At 36.4% G+C, this 22,976-nt stretch overlaps 2 protein-coding genes across 22 annotated transcripts in view; one reads left to right on the top strand and one right to left on the bottom strand.

Annotated features, from left to right (window-relative positions):
• Nucleotides 1-22,976, top strand: part of PROM1 (prominin 1) — a 261,692-nt gene that overhangs the window by 5,248 nt on the left and 233,468 nt on the right. For 19 of the 21 annotated variants that reach the window (XM_039326544.1, XM_039326562.1, XM_039326543.1 and 16 more), the window contains exon 2: nucleotides 21,236-21,359. The gene's annotated coding sequence lies outside the window, so the exon portion shown is untranslated. Of the gene's footprint in view, nucleotides 1-12,381; nucleotides 12,659-14,840; nucleotides 14,877-21,235; nucleotides 21,360-22,976 lie in introns of those variants that run through there. The other 2 variants (XM_039326547.1, XM_039326546.1) reach the window with 2 other exon arrangements.
• On the bottom strand, nucleotides 11,890-14,652 carry LOC120300477. The gene is made up of 2 exons (XM_039326566.1): nucleotides 12,887-14,652; nucleotides 11,890-12,036 (listed from the first exon to the last, which is right to left on the bottom strand). Exons 1-2 carry the CDS (start codon nucleotides 14,090-14,092, stop codon nucleotides 12,004-12,006), a joined length of 1,239 nt encoding a protein of 412 aa, XP_039182500.1. The 5' UTR covers nucleotides 14,093-14,652; the 3' UTR covers nucleotides 11,890-12,003.

Raw genomic sequence — 22,976 nt, 5'->3', positions numbered from 1 at the left:
CGAGATAATTTTTTATTTCTCCTAAATACTTTAATTTGAATTTATTTCCTAATTTATCAGCAAATTCCTTGACTTGTGATGCATCCTTTGCGATGAAGCAAAGATCATCCACAAATGATAACAGTAGACAATTCCTTCCTTGTAACTGTCCAGTATATATACAATTATCAGCTTTGCAACTTTTAAATCCAAGACCCTTTAAAGCAGTATCTAAACAGATATTCCAGTTTCTGGCTGACTGCTTCAGCCCATAAATAGCCTTGTTTAATTTATACACCATGTTAGGTTTTGCAATTTCATACCGTGGTGCTTGAATCATATAAATTTCTTCCTCTAACTCAGCATTGAGAATGCAGTTGTGATATCAAAATGCCAGATTTTATGTTTATATGCCGCTGCCAACGCCAGTGCTAATCTTATACTCTCACTTTTCACAGTTGGTGCAAATACTTCATCGTAGTGCACATTCTTTAATTGTGAAAAATCTTGTGCCACTAACCTGGCCTTATACTGTACATCATTATTTGGCAATACCTTTTTCTTATATACCCACTTACAACCCACAGCTTTGGTTCCCTGTGGCAAAGTCACTGATTTAAATACTTCATGTTCTCCCATGGATTCCATCTCTTTATCCAAGCCTCCTTCCATCTTTCTTGTTCAGCTTTTGGTAATGCCAACACTTTTTTATAACTTCTTGACTCATACCACACATTGCAAACCTTTACCTTGCTGGCAGAATACCTGTCAGGCAGAATTCCTTTGTTACATCGCTCTGACCTATGTGGTAATAACTGCTCCTGTGTCTCAAGTCTTTCTGGTTTCATGTCTTGTTCAGCCTCTCCTCCCTGAACATTGACATCTTCAGTAATCATTTTTCCATCAGTAGATGAGTTATTGTCATTAAATAGATCACCGTCATTAAGTGAGACATACCCATAATTTGCATTAATTCTGTCTCAGTTTTGTTCTGCAAAATTAGCAGACCTTGGAATTACAATTCTTTTACTTCCATCGCTAAAGCTATATCCTTTTGACCCTGGCTCATAGCCCACAAACCTGAGCGTTCTTGCCTTTTGCTGTCCCTTTCTTCTGATTGCCTTCAGAATATGTACCCATGCAGTACTTCCAAAAATTCTCAAATGTGCCAGTAATGGCTTTTTTTCCATATAGAATGGCATATGGAGTATTATTAATGGAGGAACTCCACAGCCTGTTAACTATATAATTGGCAGTCAATATGGCTTCTCCCGAATATGACCTGCTCATACCAGAATCCTCTAATAATGAATCTTTCATTGTTTTCAAAACACCATTCCTTCTTTCAGCTACACCGTTCTCTGCTGCTGTGTAAGGATTTGTACGTCTGTGTCTTATCCCCAACTGCCCCAACCATTGTTGGAATTTAGTTGACATAACTTCAGTACCTCTGTCAGTTTGCAACTGACACACTTGTTGTCTGTACCTTCTCTCTACAAAACTTACCCACTGTTTGAATTGTTGTAGCACCTCTGTCTTTGCTCTAAGCAAATAGCAAAACGAATACCTGCTATTACCAGTGCATATTTTGCTCCTCCCAAACTAGCTTGCATAGGTCTCACCAGATCTGCATGGGCCAGCTCTAGAGCTCTTTTTATTTGTCTTGTGCTATATTTACTAACTGGGTATGCCTTTGACTTTGATGCTTTGCATTCTGCACAGTCCAAATACGTTTTGCATCCCTTCTAATTTAGCCCTTCTGCAAACTCTTGCATTTGCTGCAAAACTTTAAAGCTTGCATGGCCAAGTCTTCTATGTAGAAGATGAACACACGAATCATGCTCTGCAACATTCTTAAATATATGGGAACATTGAACCTTTTGTCCCTGCAATACATATAGATTATCTTCCTTTATGCCTTCTGCACAAATATTCCTATTCCTTTGGATGAGATACCACATTTACAAAAATGGTCTCAAAACCTTGTTTGTCTAAATTAGACACACTTAACAAATTATGTTCCATCTCAGGTACACAAAGCACATTGGTAAACTTTGATTCCAAATATGGAATTTTTACATCGCCTCTTTCAATGACTTTTGCTTTCTGGCCATTTGCCAAAGCCACAGCTTCTTGTGCTACTGGAACAAACCTGCAAAATAATTCAGAGTCATTAACAATTGTTTGATTTGCCCCGCTATCTATTAGCCACTTGTCTGTGTTGTTGCTATAGCAAACTTTTGCAACACCAAAATGTTCCTTTTGCAAATCAGTCTTTTTTGCTTGCACAAATGTCCTCTGCAAATTGTTCCTCTGCAAACAGTTCCTTTTCAGATGTGTGTTTGCTCCACAAATGTAGCAATTCTTTTCTTGCTGAGCTCTCTCTTGCAAAATCTCTTTTGATGCAATTTGGTCCCATCTGCTTGTTTCTTCTCCAGAGACTTGCAGTCTGGATCCCCTCCTCAGGAATTTCACCTCCTCGTGGCTGTTCCTAAAATGTTGCTTTTCTTCTTCATTAAGCAAACTTTCCTTTAAAGCCTCAAAATTTAAGTCTTGCTCTTCTTTACACTCAAATATCGCAGAAACTGGGAGCTTCCGGTGGTGTCGTTCTGTGCCGATGGCGGCTACATTGTAGCTGTCCGCCTGAGATCATGTTAAAGCCGCCAGGATAGTGAACATCAGCTGTTCCATGGCTTCAAGCTTCTCTCCCGGGCAAAGGAAGAGAAGTGAGGTTTTTTGCCTTGTGGATAGTGGTAGAGCCACTAAGATTCCAAGGGTTTTTTTCGGGATTGAAGGGTGAGCTCCCATGGAGTCCTAGGCAAACTCCGCAACTCAGACGCCTTTGTCCCCTTTTTTGGCGGGGGATGAAGCAAGACGCAGCTCCCACCTCTGCTACTTATGTTAATTGGTGAGTCACTTTGAATGTGGACAGAGCTGATCAGGGGAACGGATTTATAGCTTAATTTGTTTTTCTTTTGTTCTTGTTATAAGGGGGAAATAAAATGGCGATGAGTTGCTTTCTCTTCTCATGTAACTTTTTCTGATTGAACTCTTGAATTTTTAGTGGTTACACAAGAAGGGTAATTATAATTTCCTCTTTTTTACATTTAATTATAAGAGGCTTTTTGTTCTTTTTTTCTGCTTTTTTTTCTGGTCTTTTAGACTTTTTTTTGGAGAAAAGTTTTTTCTAAAATGGCTTCAAAGCATCAAGCAACTTCTGCAGTGCCTAAGGTGGCTTCCTCTCCGGCAATACTTACAGTGCAACAACCCAAAGCTAAATCACCACCACCCTCTCTGCCGATACCAACACTCACGGTAAAAGACATTCAAGATGTTATGGGGAATATTGTTTGTCAAATTAGAGAAGAAATGAAGGAACTTTTGGAAGAGAGAAATAGAGTTATGAGGGAGGACATAGTAATGGCTTTGCAAGGACTCGCCTCTGTTGTTGAAAAGCTGGATAATCATATTGAGGATGTTGTTGATAAAGTGGATTTATTAGAAGACCGTGTCAAAAATGTCGAAAAAACAGTGGAGACTTCACAGGATGAAATTCTTATGTCTCAGTATAGAGAGATGGAGTTCACTTTGAGAATCGGAGGCTTGAGGGAAAACATGCAAGAGAATTTGAGGGAGGTGGTGGCAAATGATATTGCTGTGATACTTGAGAGGGAACCAGAGGAGATATTGAGGGAAATAGAGAAAATATTTAGAGTTAATTCTTGGATTGCAAAGCAGAGAAATCTACCAAGAGATGTGGTGGTTTATTTTGGAAAAAGATCTCTACGTAATGAAGTGATACAAGCATTTTATAATCAGAGATTTCAGATTGCTGCTCAGGATGTGATAATTTTAAAGGAGATTCCATCTAAAATTTTAAGAAGAAGGAAGGATTTTGCCTTTTTATCAGAGGAGCTTAAAAAGCAGCAGATTCCATTCAGATGGGATATTCCAACTGGAATTGTGGTGAGCCAAGCGGGGACACGTTATAGACTTAACACAGTTGCAAAGGCTAAAGAGTTTTATATGTCGGTCTTGGGAGCACGCTCACCACCACCCTTACGCTTCAAAGTTCATGAAGTGAAAGAGGGAGAACAACTGGTTGAAAATGCTGCTTTAATGAAAGCTGGAAAATTACAGGCTGTGCAGCAGTCTGTTGAGGTGAAAGAGCAGAGAATGACCCGAGCAGCCCATAGACGAAGAGAAAAAGAGCAATATGAGATGGATATAAAAGAGTCTACTCAAGAATCAGTTTCTGAGCCTGTGGGAGGAGCAAGACCTAAGAGATCTTCGATTCGATCCTCGATGTTAGATCTTCAAGCAGTCTTCTTCAGGCTTGCAGCTGGAGGAGATGGCAAAGTTCCTGACCTGGAATGTTAATGGCCTAAATTCTCCTCAGAAACGGAAGAAAGTATTTCACTATTTGAAGCAACATAATAATGACATTGTTTGTCTACAGGAAACTCATATTACTTTGAAGGATCAAAAATATTTGATAAATGCCCAATTGGGCTCTCATTTTGCATCTTCCGCTCCAGAGAAAAAAGGGGGTGTTGTTATCTATGTTAAGAAAAATGTGTCAGCTAAATTAATAGATTCAGATTCTCAAGGAAGATATGTTATGATTGAAGTGATGTTATATGGAAAGAAATTGCTTGTAGTGGGTTTGTATGCCCCTAATCAACAACAAGAACAGTTTTATAAGTTTTTACATCAAAAATTGATCTTATTGGATTATAAATCTGTGATTTTGATGGGAGATTGGAATGGTGTTTTGGACACATAAAGATAAGAAAGGATCTTCCACTTTCTTCAAGCAAGCTAAATTACCAAAGGCTTTTTTTGAACTGAAAGGAGATTTGGAATTGATAGATATTTGGTGGGAGCGTAACATAGATGATAGGATCTTTACTTTTTTTTCTGATAGACACCAATCGTTTTCAAGAATTGATTTTTTTTATTACCACGGATTTATACTTGAGTGTTAAAAATGTAAAAAATTTTCCAAGGACACTTATTGACCATAGCCCTGTATGGTTGGAACTAACTCCTGAAAAGGAGGAAAGGAGATCATGGAGGTTGAATGAAAATTTATTTAGACATGAAGTGAATGTATTGAAACTTAGAGAATATTTAAAGGATAGAAGGGATAAGGAAAGGGGTGAAAATGGATAGGATTTCTTATAAGCAATTGACTAAGTGGGAAGGGAATAAGTGGCAATTAAAATCGATGGAGGATTTATTGCAAGAAAACATTATTTATTCTTGGTTTCAGTATAGCAGTTATTAGAAAGATGGAGTATAGATCAAAAAACGGGTTTTATTGCAGAAGATGTTAATTTGGTGAAACAAATTAGAGATCAAAATCAAGCCCATATAAAAAGAGTTTACAATGTCTTGGTGGAACTGGACTCAGAAACAGAATTAGTTAAGGATTGTATGGTTAAGTGGGCTCAAAATTTTGAAGAGCCGATTTTACTAGATACATGGGAGATAATTTGGGTTAGGAATGTTAAGTTTACCCAAGCTCAAAATTTACAAGCAATTTTTTACAAAATGTTTTATAGATGGCACCTTGATTCACAAAAGATGTCTTGTATGTACTCTAATTTACAGCCCAAATGTTGGAGATGTGGTTGTATGGATGCAACTTATTATCATATTTGGTGGTCTTGTAGAAATATAAAGGCTTTTTGGATTAAGATTTGGTGGAATATTCAAAAAATTTTTAATAGAAGGATAAAATTTACACCACAATTATTTTTGTTAGGTATTATTGAAGATTGTGATAGCAAAGAGATTATTTTAATGTTGAATTTTATTACAGCAGCAAGGTTATTGATTGGGCAATATTGGAGAAAAGACTCCTTGCCTACCTTAGAGGAATGATTTTTTAAAGTTTCTTATTTATCAGAAATGGCAAAAATATCGGCTTATCTGAAAGACCATTCACAAGAGAGATATAACTCTGTATGGAAAAGATGGGTAAATTTTGTTCAGAACAAATATGGGATTAGAAAGTATTATTTAGCTTTTGAATAACTTATTGTATAAAGTTGTTATGTTTAGATTTGTTGATTTTATTGTAATGGAGTTAAAGGACTTTAAAAGCTTTTTAGGATTTATGTATAATTGTTTGATGTTCATTTAATTTATGTTCTTTTTTGTTGTTTTTAGCTCTGTATTCAGCTCTGGGAAGGGGGAGGGTTAATGGGAGGGGGGAGGGAGAGAGGTGGGGAGGGATTTTATTGTAAAATGTTTATAAAAAAATTTCAATAAAAAAAAAATCGCAGAAACTGTGTCCCAGGTTTTATCTAAACTGTTCAACACCAATAAAACCTTCTGGGACTCAGGGAATTTAATCCCACATTGTTCTAAGTCCAAAAATAAACTTTGCATTTTATTTAAATGCTGTTCCACAGATTCACCTGGTTGCAAACAGGCCCTGTAAAGTTTTCTTGACAATTGCACTATATTCATGCAGAAACATTAATGTGCACAGCTCTCAACTTCAACCAAATCTCCTTTGCCGTCTTTAAATTTGCAACATTTAGAAATTGTTCATCATCTAAATTCAAGGTGAGATAAGCCATTGCTTGATCATGACTCTTGTGATCAGCAGCTGCAAACACTTGTGATGGGTTTTCTACGATATACCACAGCTCTTTAGCCTTGAGCAAACATTCCATTTTAGCAGCCCACACAATGTAATTCTTCTGGCCTAAACGAGGCACAGAGCTTTCCTTAAATTCCATTGCAGCCATTCTGCTAATTCTGCCTTGGTCTTATACTTTCTAAACACAGGCAATTTCTTCCAGCTTTAAATGACAATGCAGTCCTTAGTAAGCTCTGGGCCCATAACCTGTTAGAGAATTTTAATTTCTCTGATGGTGAAAAATAAATCAGAAGCTTTTACAATTGACTGCGTTTAGCTGATTCAAAATAACCTTTTTTTATTCATATCAAAATATTTACAATACCATACATTCTTCTTTTTAGGAACATAGCTCAATGAAGACATCTTACAGAGAGATACAGAGACGGACCTGAGACTGAATAAAAAATCCAGCTTCTAACTCAATACCTTTTTGCACAGACTCAGTAGCACTTTTTTCACATTGGCTGACTGAGTTACCACATGACTCTTCCTGCTCATGAATATTCCAACAATTATCATAAAAATCTTATAATCTGTATTTAATAAAATTTATTTAATAAATAAAATAGTTTTTTATGAGAGTTAAATCAGAATTTTCTTTAGGTATTAGTGTAATGATTGCTTCTTTTCATGAATTTGAGGTCTTTGCTACTTTTAGTACTTCGTTAAATACATCCAATAAAGTTGGGCCCAGAAGTTCTTGAAGGTTTTTATATATTTCCAATGGTAATCCATCAGGGCCTGGTGTTTTATTGCTTTTTTTGTTTTTTAATCTTTTCCATAATTTCCTGGAGTGTTATATCTTCATTTAATATATTTTGGTATTTTTCCGGGACCTTTGGCAGTTCAGCGTTCGTAAGATTCTTGCTTCGTAGTATTCTTGCTTCACTAATCTTTACGTCATTTTTATAAAGGTTTTTATAGAATTTGTACATCACATGTTTTTTCTCCTCGGTTTGGTATATCATCTCTCTTGCTTGGTCATGTTTGTTAATGGCCTTGGTGGATCAGGGATGGAAGTTGTGCAATCAATATTGCACTTCTTGATTTCTTAGTGGCTTTCTATTCTATTAACTACAATGTCTTTCTAGAGTGTCTCTGAGGTTTGGCGATGGTGGCCCCATTTTATGGTGATTTTCCTCCCAATTGCTTTGGCTGGGTGGGAGACATAGTGCTAGGCTCCCCTTTGTGGGGTACCTCAGGAGTCATGGTCTCTCTGTAGATTAGAAACCAGAAACAGTTGAGTTTTTTTTTATATATACTATATGTGTATATAGGTCAGGATTGGGGTTGGGATTTGGGTTAGGATTAGGGTTGGGGTTGGGATTAGGATTTTTTCAAATAACATTCTCAATATTTAGCAAATAGCATAATATTGGGGTTCATGTGTTTAACAAAAAATAATAGACAATAGTTAATTATCATCAACAATATGTGAATTAACATGGCTTGATAGTCTTCTTGCTAATATATATTCAAAGTTACATATCACATTCCTTTCTCTCTAACTCATTTTTCTAGCCATTGATAGAAGTTATCCCATGTTTTAAAATATACTGAATCTTCTTTCTCTTTTATCTTTAATTTATCTTTATCTTCAATTTATCCATTTCTGCACATTCTAAAATTTTCTTAATTCTTCTTCAGTTGGTAAATTTTCATTTTTCGAATGTTGAGCAAATACAATTCTTGCTGCAGTTAGTACGTGTAAAATTCAATATATACAATCTTTCTCATAATTTGCTCCTATTATTCCTAACAAAAATAATTCTGGCTTAAAGTATATTTGTTTTTTAGTCATTTTCTCCAACAATAAATGTATTTTTAACCAAAATATTTTTGTTTTAGGGCATGTCCACCGGATATGGTAATAAGTACATGGTCTTTGTTTCTGTTTCCAACACTTATTTGAAGTATTTTTAAATATTTTTGCTAATCTCACTGGTGTCATATGCCATCTGTAAAACATTTTATATAAGTTTTCTTTATATGCCACTGTTGTCGTTAATTTAACATTTCTTTCCCATAGCTTTTGTCAGTCTTCTAATTCTATATTATATCCAAAGTTCTTTGCCCATATTATCATTGTTTCTTTTACTTGTTCTTCCTCCATCTTTAACAGAGTTTCTTAATCAACTTTTCAACTGTTTTTAACGTATCTGGTCAAATTCTGTGTGTTCTTTTGTTGGTAGAAATTCTAGCCCACTGAATAACACCAAACAGCAAGTTGAAATTAGACAGAGATTTATTGGCTACAACGGTTTGCAAAGCGTGGTGGACTCTAAATAAATATTTGAGCCACACCTGGTCACAGCAAAAACACACATTATATACATTCTATCCCGACGCCTTGGCCCCTCCTCTGAGGTTACAATCTTATCAGGATCGCCTAAACAAAATACATTATCCCTGCCTCTTACTATTTTGCTTCACCTATTCCCTTATATGTACTTTATCATGAAATCCTATAGCTCAGTGTGGAAATCCTATAGCCTACATGCAGAACTCTTCCAAGGTACGTGTACATGTAGAAATTGTGTAGAAATCTTGCAGTCTACCTGTAGAAATTTTGTGTAGAAATCTTTCTGTCTGCATGTAGAAATGTTACAGAGTATGTGTCACTTAACTTTTTATTCTAAAATTTTATTCCTAACAGATCCACCCTTTTTCTTTTCATACTTAATAAAATTTTAGAATCTTCTTAAATTCATTTCAATTTCTTCTTTGTGTTTATTCTCTATTATGTCTACTTTGTCTTTGATTTCCTTAAAGGCTAACAGTGCCTGTATCTTTTCCTCCCGTTTGATGCCATTCATTATACTTGTTACAGTTGTATGGACTAAATTTTTAATCATAGGAATTAGGCAGGGCAAACACATTAGTTCTAATAATATTATGCCCACCATGAATAATGCTTGTTTCCAATTGCGAAAGATTCCTCCCAAAAATCCCCCTTTATCTAAAAGACCAGTCCAAGTCTGGACTGGAACATGTACAAGTTGTCTCATTTCAGTGGTTAATTGCTTCACTTCTGCACCTGTTTCATCTATCTGTAAGCAAAAATTCGTTAAATTAAACTTCCCACATACCCCTCCTTCCTTAGCTAATATATCTTTTCTTTCTTTATAGTGATATAAGTTAATGGATCTGTTCCTGTTCCGTCTATCCCAAATCCATAACTCATTATATCAGAATGGTTCTTAGTGATTTCCAACTCCATCGTATTAGTTCCTATATTCTTTTAAATTTGGTAATACCATTACATTCTGGATAACCTCCTCTACTGTAACCACACACACAACTCCACCCTGAACATTTAATAGATCCCCCACAAAGTAACCATTGATTGGGGTTTCCATTTGCAAAGTTCAAATTAGTGGAACATATATTTATGATTTTGTTTATATGCTATGATCCAACTAGAGTCTCCACACTTTGTGGCGAGATAAGATAAACTTAATACTGTGCATGCATCAAATTGTATCAAAGCTTTTTCTGTCCCCTTTTTCTAATATTTTAGTAGAATTGACGTATATTAATCTTTCTTCACCTTCAGGTCTCTGTCTCACTCCTACTTTAGCTAAACCCACATATATACTGAAATTCAAATATGTTGGCATTGATGGATCATAGCATTGTATCCTTTTGTCTCTTCCCTTACAAACTGAATATTGTGTTTTATTTAATTGACATATATATTGAAATATATACCCCTTTGGTGGCATTGGTAATGCAGGCTCACATCCTTCTGCTTCTGTTGCTCTTCTATATCACTCCCTAGAGAGGGAGAGATATACAGCTAGGGACAAATATTCACATTTTATATTAATTTATATTAATTATATTTTATATTAATCTTCTTCTAAACTGTGATATTTTATGAAGGCTTCTCGTTGTTCTTCCTGGACTAATTGGATTGAAGGAGTATCTTTTAGAGTATATCTTACCACTCCAGTCAATGTCTCAGTATATTCCTCAAAAGGTTTCAATTTCTTTTCAATGAGTACTATATCGTATGGTCCAAAATGTTCTTCACATCCAGTACATCTTACACAGTCAATACAATGGAAACAACAACAATCAACATGGCATTTACAGCACAGTACCAACACATTTAAACAGGAATTTTACAAAGTATCAATTTAAACGAGTCATCACCTGGAACACAGGTCCACTGTCCTTTTGGTTCAGCTACTGGTCCCTTCACTTGTGTATAATGAGTCCACCCTTTTTCTTTCATCCGAATTGCAGTTTCAGAGGTCAGCAACACATGGAATGGTTCTTCCCACTTAGGTTGCAATTTCTCCTCCTTCCACATTCGGATCAGGATCCACTGTCCCACCTCAAACTTGTGGACAGGAAATTCCAAAGGGGGTGTTTGGATCAGCAAGCTGTTTCCTGCAATGATCAAGATACTGCAACAGTTTATGCACATAATATCTTATTACTTTATCCCTTGTTACTAAAGAGTCCATGGAAATGTTTCCAGGCATAAATGACACACCATACAACTCATAAGGAGACAATCCTAAATTTTTCTGTGGTTGTGTTCTTATTCGCAACAATACTAAAGGTAAACATTTTATCCAAGTCATTTGAGTTTCATATTGTGGAATTTCCCACTTGAGGTAATTTAAAATCAACTTGAATACATTGAAATAGCCTCACCATTAGATGTTATAGAACATTATATATATTTGTCTACATATCATATTTATCGTATAACCAACCATATATTAACCATAGAAAAGTATCAATTATCCCTCCCCTAGCCATTCCTTTGTCCGTATGCATTTACAAACAGATTACTTAGTAAAGAGCCAACAAAGGAGCGCTCACCAAACTCTGCTTGAGTTTGTTTGCATACAAATCTTTATTCAAAACAACATAGCTCATTTATAATCCCAAAATTTTTTTTTCCTCAACTCCTTCATTTTAAACAAGGGTTGAATTATAATTCCTTCAATTCTCTTAGGTATTATTATTTATTTTTTTATCAGTGTGTCCTGCACAGAGATAAAAACATAAAATAAATAAATAAAACAACAACAAAAAGCAACTCCACAAAATAAATAAATAAACAAGCTTAATAAAATATTCTGAGTTACTGAAATAGTTTTGTATCAAACTCTAGTATCAACTCTTTGATTTAATATAATTTTTGTCAAATTCCAATTTAATCAGATTCCATTCAGATGGAAACCAATTTCCATTAAATAGGTTAAATCATTTACAAATCTAAACAAATCAATTCAAAGTCATTTCTATTGGTTAATGGTTATATAGGTGTATTCCAGTTCTTCTCATATTTCATTTATTTAAAAAAAAATAACTTTATTTCTTACTGTAAGAATGGGTATTAAATTTCACATCCAGCTCACCTTCCTCAAACCAGAATTCTAAGCAGAAAAAAAAGTTTAAAAGATCAGACCCCTCCCCTTTTCTTTTTTTCCCTCTCTCTCGCTCTTAAAGCAACACAGCAAGCTGGGGGTGGGGGAAAAGAGACAGGAAAAGAAGAAGAAATTACACAATTTCACCACTAACAAAATAGTTTTCTCTTCACATGCATTTTCCATTTCACTTTTACAGTAACAAAAAAAAATCTGCAGCTTACTGTTTCTTTCACAGTCTGGGATGGGGGAGAAACACTCTGTCTCTCTCTCTCACACACACACAGGATCAGCATATCCACACATTCATTTCCATTCAAACTGCTTGTATAAGCACTTTCATATACAGATATTTCATTTCATACTTTCTCCTGACAAACAAATAACTATTATTGTAATTTTAAGGAACTGTTCAAAAGCCAATGAGCTCCTTTCCTCTCCCAATTTCCTTTGCTCTTAGAGCTTGCCTATTAACTTTCTTGCAAAATGAGACATCCGGCCGTTATTGGTTTCACAACAGTGAAAACTCTCCTGTAGCCATACCTTTCAGAAACACGTCTTCTAAAACCCTCATGGAGTGTTTGGATTACTTCACGTGTTATGGCTTTATTCAACACCTGCTATCCATCAGGTAATATCCATTTTCCTTCTGTATTCTTTTCCTTTTGTTTTATTACTTGGTTTATTGTGGCAACCATCATTTTATTCCATTGCCTAAATTTCTCTACATATACCTTTGCACATATACCTTTTGTGCTGCCTTCAACAAGTCATCTATACTTTTCCCTGTCCATCCCTCCAACTTTTGTAGCTTTTTACTTATATCTGGCCAAGATTTTACCACAAATTGTATTTTTACCAGAAGAGTATTTGCTGGGTCATCTGGATCAGTTCCAGAATACTTCCTCATTCCGTCTTTCAGTCTTTGGAGGAATGTAGCTGGAGATTCTTCTTTTTCTTGTTCTATCATTAAAGCTTTACTCATGTTCTGTGCTTTTGGGACAGCTTCTTTTATTCCTCTTATTAATAATACTCTCATATCTTCCATGTTTTGTCTATCTGCAGCATTATTATTGTCCCAATTTGGTCTTACTAAAGGGAACTTTGCATCTGCCAAAATTGCCCCCTGTGCTTGGGGGTTATGTTCCCTTGTCCAAATGTCTCTTGCTGCTCTTTGAATTAACTGTCTCTCTTCTGCTGTAAATAACGTGCTTTGTATCACTCCTAATTCATCCCATGTGTATATGTTTGCTCCTAATAACAGATCCAGTTGCTCTGCTACCCCTATTGGATCTTCTATCATGCTTTTCATTTCTTTCTTGAAGGCACGTAATTCAGATGCCTTTAAAGGCTCATGTACAAAACTGATACGAGCCTGTCCTTGGCCATCTACTCCATTGGGTACTTCTCTTAAAGGAAAAGCCTGTAGTGGTTTATCCTTAAAGGGAAAATTCTTTATATCTTTCTTCAATTGTTCCAATTCTTTTACTAATACCTTATAGGGTCCACCTCTCACAGCTCTCTGGGCTTGTGTTACAGGAGCTGGTAGGGGTGGTGGAATAGGTATTTGTACATTTGTTGGTTGTGGTAGATTAGGATTATAAAGTGGGGGTAAATATTTCATGGATTTTTCATCATCTTCTTCCTCTATTTCATTCTTCTCTTCTTCTTGTAAATATATTGAGGTTATTTTATGAGGGCTAGGGCCACTCATAGTCAAGGTGACCCATTTACCTGGGTTCCAAATTAAAACATAGTCTAACTCATTGACTAATGATTTACATGTTTTCCTTGACACATACTCATATAAATTCTGACAAGCAAAATAGTCATTTGTTCCTAATCTAGGCCACTCTACTTTTTCATCTTCCCACCAGACAAAACAACACAAATTAACCATATCTTCCTTGGTTATGTCTAATTTACTAATTATTTCATTATACGGAGGTTTTCCCCAATTACTCAACAAAATCCCTAATGGACTTTCTTTATCTATATTCAATTTGGGGTTCCTTCTTATTTTTTTCAAACACTTCTTTCCTGGAGTACTCCCTGTGTTGCCCATACTGGTTTACCGTCCTGTGTATTCTAATTGAGACTTCACATAAATTCCTTAATTCACTCCCCCCTGATCCCCCTAGATATGCACTTGCATATCAGAGGTCCACTTTCGCTAAGTGGATACTTGGGATGTCACACACACACTGTCTCAAATTCACACAGGCCTACCCAGTCTTCCCACCGACTGCCTAGGCAGTGTATACTGGCCACCCCAGAACACTTACTTAGGTCCGTGCACGGAGTTGCCCAGTTCCCAGAAGCCAGCAACACACACACCGGTTCAATTCGTATCTCTGTCTAATATCAACTCTATGGGTTCGCTGAGGAAAGCGTTGCTGCTCCTTTACCAACAAGATGAGATAGACTGTTGAAATCGACAGGGCATGCCTTCCACCACACCTTCTGGATCTGGTGCAGACAAATGATCCCGGTCTCAAGCCCCACGTTGGTAGAAACTGTTGGTAGAAATTCTAGCCCACTGAATAACACCAAACAGCAAGTTGAAATTAGACAGAGATTTATTGGCTACAACGGTTTGCAAAGCATGGTGGACTCCAAATAAATATTTGAGCCACACCTGGTCACAGCAAAAACACACATTATATACATTCTATCCTGACGCCTTGGCCCCTCCTCTGAGGTTACAATCTTATCAGGATCACCTAAACAAAATACATTATCCCTGCCCCTTACTATTTTGCTTCACCTATTCCCTTATATGTACTTTATCATGAAATCCTATAGCTCAGTGTGGAAATCTTATAGCCTACGTGCAGAACTCTTCCAAGGTACGTGTACATGTAGAAATTGTGTAGAAATCTTGCAGTCTACCTGTAGAAATTTTGTGTAGAAATCTTTCTGTCTGCGTGTAGAAATTTTACAGAGTACGTGTCACTTAACTTTACTTTTTATTCTAAAATTTTATTCCTAACACTTTATAGAATCCCATTATTTTAGCATCTTTTTCACATCTTATTTTGATTTGCAAATATGGCCACCATGATAGATCTTGTAAATTTTGTCTGTCTTTCAGTTTTCCTTCATTGTCCAAGATATCTTTATAGGTCACAACTTTGTCATAATTAATTAAATTTGGGTAAGCAAAAGCTTCCATTGTTGAAATCCATCCAGGTATTGAAGGGATTTTATTGTGCTTATGATTTTAGTATGTTTAAGTTTGACATTAGCATTTATTTTATATATAGTAACCATTTTATATTGATACTTATAGTGTTATCATGTAATCATTGTTTTGTTATTTTATAATCATTATTTTGTAGTTAATTGCTTGATCAGATACTATATATATATATATATATATATATATATATATATATATATATATATATATATATATATATATTGGAAAAGTAAGGGCTTCATGCTTTAGGTACAGGTGATTGCTTATATGAAAAGAGCACAGTAAGGGGAGGGGGAAAAGGAGTTACAGATGGAGCCTGGGTTGCTGTGTATGAGTCATCATCTAGGAATTGTTTTTTTGTGCCATCTTATGCCTGGTACCAAGACCTGATCTTTTTCTTCTTGAAAGGTATAAAAGGTGGAAGACATCTTTTCTGCTTCCTTGCCTTCATTCCTCTACCAGCCACGAAGAGGAATCAGGCAGCCCCTTTCTGTTTTGATCAAAATAAAGTTGTAATCTTTGTTGAAACCTTGGCTCAGGAGTTTCTTTGGCTCTTTTAAATTCCTGAGTAATGCTGGGGCAATTGTGAGGTTAAAAGGAAAACCTTACAGTATCTTAATATAAATTTTTGCTTTTATTTTTTCCCATTCTGAAAAAAGTGCATTTCTTACAATGTGGTTTTGAAAATATCTATGTATTTTATTCTTCCCATACCACAGAAAACATGCCAACCAATTTGTAGATCATGCCCCTCTAGGTATAATAGTCTTTTATCTTTAAGCATTATAAATTCTTTAAGCCATGTTAAAATAGTTGCTTGGTAGTATAGCATCCAATTCGGCAGTCCAAATTCTCCACTTTCTTTCCCTTTTTGTAGCATTTTCAGTCTAATTCTAGCTTTTTTCCTTGTCAGATAAATTTCAGTATTGTTGTATTCAGTTCAGCAAAAAAGAATTTTCCCAGCCTTACCGGAATTGTTTGAAATAAAAAGAGTATTTTTGGTAAGATATTCATTTTCACTGTTGCTATTCTCCCCAGCATTGAAAGTTGTAAGTTTTTCCATTTTTCCAGGTCCAGTTTTATTTGTTTTAGCAGTCTTACATGGTTATCTTCTTTTATTGTTACACATCTTGCTGTTAGGTAATTTCCCAAATATTTAACTTTTTTAACTATTTGAAGATTGGGTTTTTTCCTAGTTGTTTTTTTTTTGTTTTTTTGTTAGATTTTTAGTTAACACGTTAGTCTTTGATCTGTTTATTTTCAACCCTGCCACTTCTCCAAATTTTTCTATTTTCTCCATAAGTTTAGTGCTTGTTTCCAGTGGATCTTCCAATATAAAAACCAAGTCATCTGCAAATGCTTGTAGTTTATATTTTTCATATTTTATCTCCAGTCCTTTAATTTCTATATCTTGTCTGATGTTTCTATTCAATACTTCCAGTGTTAGTATAAATAATAATGGAGATAGTGGACATCCCTGTCTTGTGCCTTTCTTAATGTTAAAGTTTTCTGTAAAATCTCCATTTACAATTATTTTGGTTGTTTGTTTACCATAAATTGTTTTAATTATATTTATAAAGTTTTCTCCAAAATCCATTTCCACTAGTTGCTGGAACATGAATTGCCAGTTTACATTGTCAAACGCTTTCTGTGCATCAAGAAATATTAAAGCCATCTGTTTTCCTGGATGAATTTCATAGTTCTCTAACACATCAAGAATCATTCTTAAATTATTTTTATCTGTCTTTTAGGTAGAAAACTATTTTGATCTGTATGTATAAATTTGATCAAAAATTTCTTTAGTCTTTCTGCTATTATTGAGGCAAAAATTTTATAGTCTACATTTAATAGCGATATTGGTCTATAGTTTTTTATTTGTCTTAGATCAGAGTCTTCTTTGGGTAATAAATAATAAACTTTATTACGGTCGTAGACCAGCAATAGATCTTCTTTGGGTATTAAAGTAATATTGGCTTCAGTCCATGTATTTGGTATTTTAGTCCCAGGAGTATTTCATTACACAGTTCTTTCAAAATAGGACTTAGTATATCTTGTAATGATTTATAAAGCTCTGCAGGTAATCCATCTGGACCTGGAGTTTTATCATTTTTTTGCCTTGTTATAGCCTCTATAATCTCCATTTAAAATATTTTGAGTATTCTCTGAAATTTTTGGTAAGTCTGCTTTTTTAAAATACTGCTGTATTTTTTCTTTTGGAATTTCCTCTGCATTGTAAAGTATATCATAAAAATCTTTGATAATTTTTTTAATTGTATCAGCTTATTTATCAGTTTTTTCTCTTTTTCTTTTTTCAGTCTATATGCTAGCCATGTCCCCAGCTTGTTAGCATTTTTAAAAAAGTTCTGTTTAGCGCTTTTAATCTGTTGAATCATTATTTCCATCTCAGCTAAATTTAATTTGTGTTTTATTATCTCCATTTGTATCTTAAATATTTTCTTTTGTTTCTTTTCTTTATTCTTTTTAGCAGTATAGATTATAGTCAACCGCCTGAAATATGCTTTGGCTGTATCCCACACATTTTGAAACAATGTTTTTTCTTTCTTGTTTATTTTGAAGAAAAAATCCATTTCCTTTGTCGCTAGTTGTATAAATTCTTTTTCTTATAATATAGATTTGTTCATGGACCATCTTAATTTTTTCTTGGTTCCTCTCCAAGTCAGCTTTATTGGGTTATGATCTGCCGAAACATTGGTTTCTATCTCAATTTCTTGTATCATCATATTAAGTTCCAAAGAAGTCCATATCACATCAATTTGAGACCATGATTTATTTCTATTTGAGTAAAATGTATATTGTAATTTCTTTGGATTTTTTCTCTCTCCATATATCTTGGATACAAAGTTCTTCTGTCATTTTTGAAAATGCTTTAGGTAATATATTTCCTCCTTTCCTCCCTTGTTTAGTGCTTTTATAGTCCAAAGTTCCATCTGTTATTGCATTTAATTCTCCCATTATACAGAGATTTTGATAATTTAAATCTAATATTATTTATGTAATTTTTGGTAAAATTGTTCTTGTTTATCGTGTGGTGCATATGTTGCTACCATCAGTATCTGTTTTTGATCCATCATTATTTCCACCATTAATATTTTCCCCTCTTCATCCGCATAAATTTGTTTAGGGTTCATCATTTCTTTAATGTATAGAGCTATTTCTCTTTTCTTTTGAGGGGCTAATGCAAAGTGAAGTTTGCCAATTTTCGGTTGTTCTAACAACTTATAGTATCTTTTAATATGTGTTTCTTGGAGATAAATTATATCCATTTTTAATTTTTGTAATCGTGTAAAGAATTTTCTCCTGTTTGAGGGAGAATTTAGTCCATTTATATTCATTGACAAAATCCCACTCTCCTTCTCCATCTCTTTCAGTTATATCTAGGTCTTAATCTTCTGATCGATCTTATCTGTCTCTGATCTTTTGGTCTTGCTCCTTCTTCTGTGTATGTGTTTTTAATTTCTTCCTCCTCTCTTGGTTTGACTGCTCCTTCTACTGCCATTTCTTCCTGTTTCTTTGTTTCTCTCTTTGTACCAGATTCAAAATCACCTCCTTCCAGAAATGCTCAATGATTGTCAAAGGATTCTATTGAAGTGGCATGTCCAATCTATATCTTTTTAAATCCCAATAGATTAAAATCCCTTCTGGAATCAGCCATCTAAAATGCACTTCTTTTTCAATTAATTTCCTAGTTAGAAATTGATATTCGCTTCAGGATTCTCTTATTCACCTAGGAATTTGTTTCAGGATTAAATTTCTTTTTCTTTGTATTTCAAAGGTTCATCTCTTACTCTTCTCAGAATCTCATCTCTTATAGATCTTTTGAGAAATCTAACATGTACTTCCCTGGGGACTTTATTTCTTCCAGCATAGTTTGAGTTGACTCAATAGATCTGATCTAATTTTCCTTCCATTTCCTGTTTCTCAATTCCTAATGTGTCTGCCAATAATTCCGTTATCAGGTCTAGAAGATCCTCTTCCTTATCTTCCATTATATTTTGAAATCTTAAAAAGTATGAGGCTCTTTCCGTCTCCATCACAGCTATTGAGTCTTCTAGTTCTCAATTTATTTGCATCAATTTCTGATTTTCATCTTTTAAGACTTCTAATTTCTGGTCAACCTCAGTTGATTTATCTTCTACTTTTTGGATTCTTTGTTGGTTATTTGTAATCATCTGTTTAAAATTTTCAAATTGAAAGCCCATTTATTAATTTTTTGATTCATTTTATCAAAATCACTTTTCATCTCCTCATGGTTCTCATTGTAACCGCCATTTGAGTAGCAATTGCCTCTTGAATTGCTTGTAACATTGCTTGAGTTTCCTTTTGGAAGATATTAGCCTTTTCTTGTTGGAGCAGAAATAGTTGAGTTTTAATCCTCCAGTCACAATAATGATGTGTGTGTGTGTGAGAGAGACAGTGACTTGAACCAGCCATCCACTTTCAAACCGGGGTTGTTTGAGAAAAAAGAGATGAGGGGAGGATTACATATGCTGCCTTCATTTGTACAAAATCAAGGTGGGATATAAATCTAATAAATTAATGCATTCTGAAGGGATTTTATTGTGCTTATGATTTTAGTATGTTTAAGTTTGACATTAGCATTTATTTTATATATAGTAACTATTTTATATTGATACTTATAGTGTATCATGTAATCATTGTTTTGTTATTTTGTAATCATTATTTTGTAGTTAATTGCTTGATCAGATGTTTTATATATATATTGGAAAAGTAAGGGCTTCATGCTTTAGGTATAGGTGATTGCTTATATGAAAAGAGCACAGTAAGGGGAGGGGGGGAAAGGAGTTACAGATGGAGCCTGGGTTGCTGTGTATGAGTCATCATCTAGGAATTTTTTTTGTGCCATCTTATGCCTGGTACCAAGACCTGATCTTTTTGTTCTGAAAAGGTATAAAAGGTGGAAGACATCTTTTCTGGTTGTTGCCTTCATCTCTCTACCAGCCACGAAGAGAGATTGGGATCACCCAACTCTATTTTGATCAAAATAAAAGTTGTTTGCTTGCTGAAACCTTGGCTCAGGAGTTTCTTTGGCTCTTTTAAATTCCTGAGTAATGCTGGGGCAATTGTGAGGCTACGTGGAAAACCTTACAATTCCAAAAGACAATAGATCGCTCAAATGCAGGGCTACAACAATGGGTTTTGCCAGGGACTTGTAGCCAGCTCTCCCCTCCTTGAAACAATCAGTTTCCTGATTCACACAGCCTATGTGTGTAAAGTAATCTGCCAAAGTTTCCCCTGCATTTGCACATGAGAACCTTCAGCTTAAAACATGATGAGAGATTTGTAACTATTTGTCTTCACCAAAAATGGCTGATTTTTAGGATAGTTATTTGCCATATCTTCATTTTGGGAAAATGGTTTTAATAAAGTCCTGTTTCAGAGACACCTGATTGTTAATATGAACTGCTTCATACATAAACCAGAGAAGTGTAGTAGGGCTCCAGATCTGTTGCAACATCAGCAGCATGGTGGGCATGGAGTTACTGCCAAAGCCCCATCCATTTTGTGTATGTTCAGGAGTTTGATCACAATGCTGTGCCTGCCATCTTGCAGATTTTGACCATCTTCTTTGCCCCATATCCCTGATTAAGTGCTATACTAACAGAGCATCTGTGTGCATACAGTATATCATTCTTTCGAGCTTAAAGGCACCATATCCATATAAAATGAAGCTTCTGTGCTGAACAGTCTTCTCTAATCTGCTGGCTAATATTCATATTACAGTCAAATCTCAAGACCAAACGGAGGAGATGGTGGTAGTGTCTGTTATTCCCAATTATCTGTTAAATCAAAAAAGACATCATTGAAGGGATTTACATCTTGATACAGATTAACACAAATGATAAAAAAATGTTATGGGAATGTTGTCTGTTGCTTGTGAACTCTGTTGTATAGAGATTCATTTTTGGAAAGAATTAATAATAAATAGTTTTATTAAGTTAGTCTTTACTTTTATCTTCTTTTTAGTTTGGAAGCTGGTGTTGGAGGGATAACAGTTGTCTATTTTTGCCTTGACCAGTCCAGGAAGGAAAAGATTTTCTGATTGCAAGAAAGCCCCATCTTCATGGTTTCCTTCTTTGCCATATCACAAGTAAGCATCTTCAATTACGAATGTGTGAAATGTGCCAGGAGAAAACAACCAGTTTGGGATAAAATGAAAACAACAGACTATAATGTTTTTGGTGGCCTTCCATTCTACTTGTTTTTCTTCTAGATACGGGTAAAATGTTAGGCCAAGTCAGGATCCATTTGTGTGCTGAAAAGCAGAAAGCATTTACAAACCTTTTGCTTCTTTTGGCTAAGATCAAGTATATATAATCTCTCCTTCCTTTAACAGGTTTCATTTGGATTAATCAGCCTGGAGCAAAAGGACACGACTGAAATGTCTTTTCAGAAGACACATCCACTCGACGGATCTGATGGGGGTGGTTTCTGCTGCTGCTCTGACCAGTCAGCCCTGCAGGGAAGTAGAAGGCAGTGGATGCGTGAATCCGCTGCCTCGTTGGGCTGCTAGTGAGCAGCCGAGGGGGCTCCAGACCCCTGGCTGCCCCTCCACCTCCTCCTGCTTCCCTGCAGCAGAAGCCACCCCCATCAGATCCGTCGAATGGATGTGCCCAGATTGGACAAAGGCTTCCTTCCAGCTATCCCGGAGTGATTTCCACCCACACCGATGGGGCTCTGTGGCCAGTCCGCCATTATGCAGGACAGCCAGCATGCTGTGGCTGCTGACAGACACCATTGCCCCCCATGCACTCACTGGCCTCTGTGTGTGGGGGCCGATAGCGTCAGGCAGCAGATCCGGAAGTGAAGCTCTGCCAATTAACCTCCCACTGGCAGCAGCGGAGGGGGGGGGAAGGCAGGATCTAGCATGTGGGCATCCTTTGCTGCTGCTGCCACATATTGTCCCATGAGCGCCTCTGGGTGGGGCGGGGAGGGGAGGGTGTGTGCCACAGCTCACCTTCCCCCGCTACTGCCCCCACCAGTGCAAAGTTGGTTGGCACAGCTTTGCTTCCAGATCTGCGCTGGCTGGGCTTGGCGATGCAGGGATCTTCGCCGCCTCCTCCTGCTTCTCTGTGTGGTTGGCCAGTCAAGGGGCTCAGAGCAGCAGCTGCCACCCCCGTCAGAGTCACCCTGTAGATAGGACCCGCACCAGGTGAGGGCTCCTTTCCGGCTGTCCTGGGGCTGTCTCACTCACGCTGAGGAGGCTGCCATTAGGCAGGAGGCTGTGGCTACTGACGGACACTGGCGGCCCCCATGTGCTCGCTGGCCTCTCTGTGTGGGGGCAGAGCTGCTCCAGCCCCTGCCTTGCCTTGCCCCATGCCAATTGGCACACCCGCCCTGCCTCGCCTTGCCTCACCCCACAGGATGAACCTCTGGTCCACTGCCCCACCCACCAGAGATCCCCTAGATCTCCCCCAACCCTGCCGGGCCCCCATAAGCGTCTCTCCCCAGAAGCATCATCGAGGTGGCCACACCCACTGTGGTCACGCCCACCCAGTTGGCTGTGACCACCAAGGCCACACCCACCCAGTTGGCCACACCCACCCAGCACCCAGCGATAAATGGGTTTTAGGTTGCAGTTTGGGCACTCGGTCTCTAAAAGATTTGCCACCACTGAACTATACTGTAGTGTGATGCAATAAAATATGTGTTTGTATATAAGAATTACCACTTTCTACATATCAGCAGATGTCAGTGGCCTGAAGCC

This window comes from Crotalus tigris, unplaced genomic scaffold, assembly GCF_016545835.1.
Source record: "Crotalus tigris isolate CLP2741 ecotype Arizona unplaced genomic scaffold, ASM1654583v1 scf7180000024341.3516292, whole genome shotgun sequence".
In the NCBI taxonomy this organism is placed as follows: Eukaryota; Metazoa; Chordata; class Lepidosauria; order Squamata; family Viperidae; genus Crotalus; species Crotalus tigris.
Note: the sequence above shows the minus strand (reverse complement) of the source record. Positions and strands in the feature narration are given on the sequence as shown.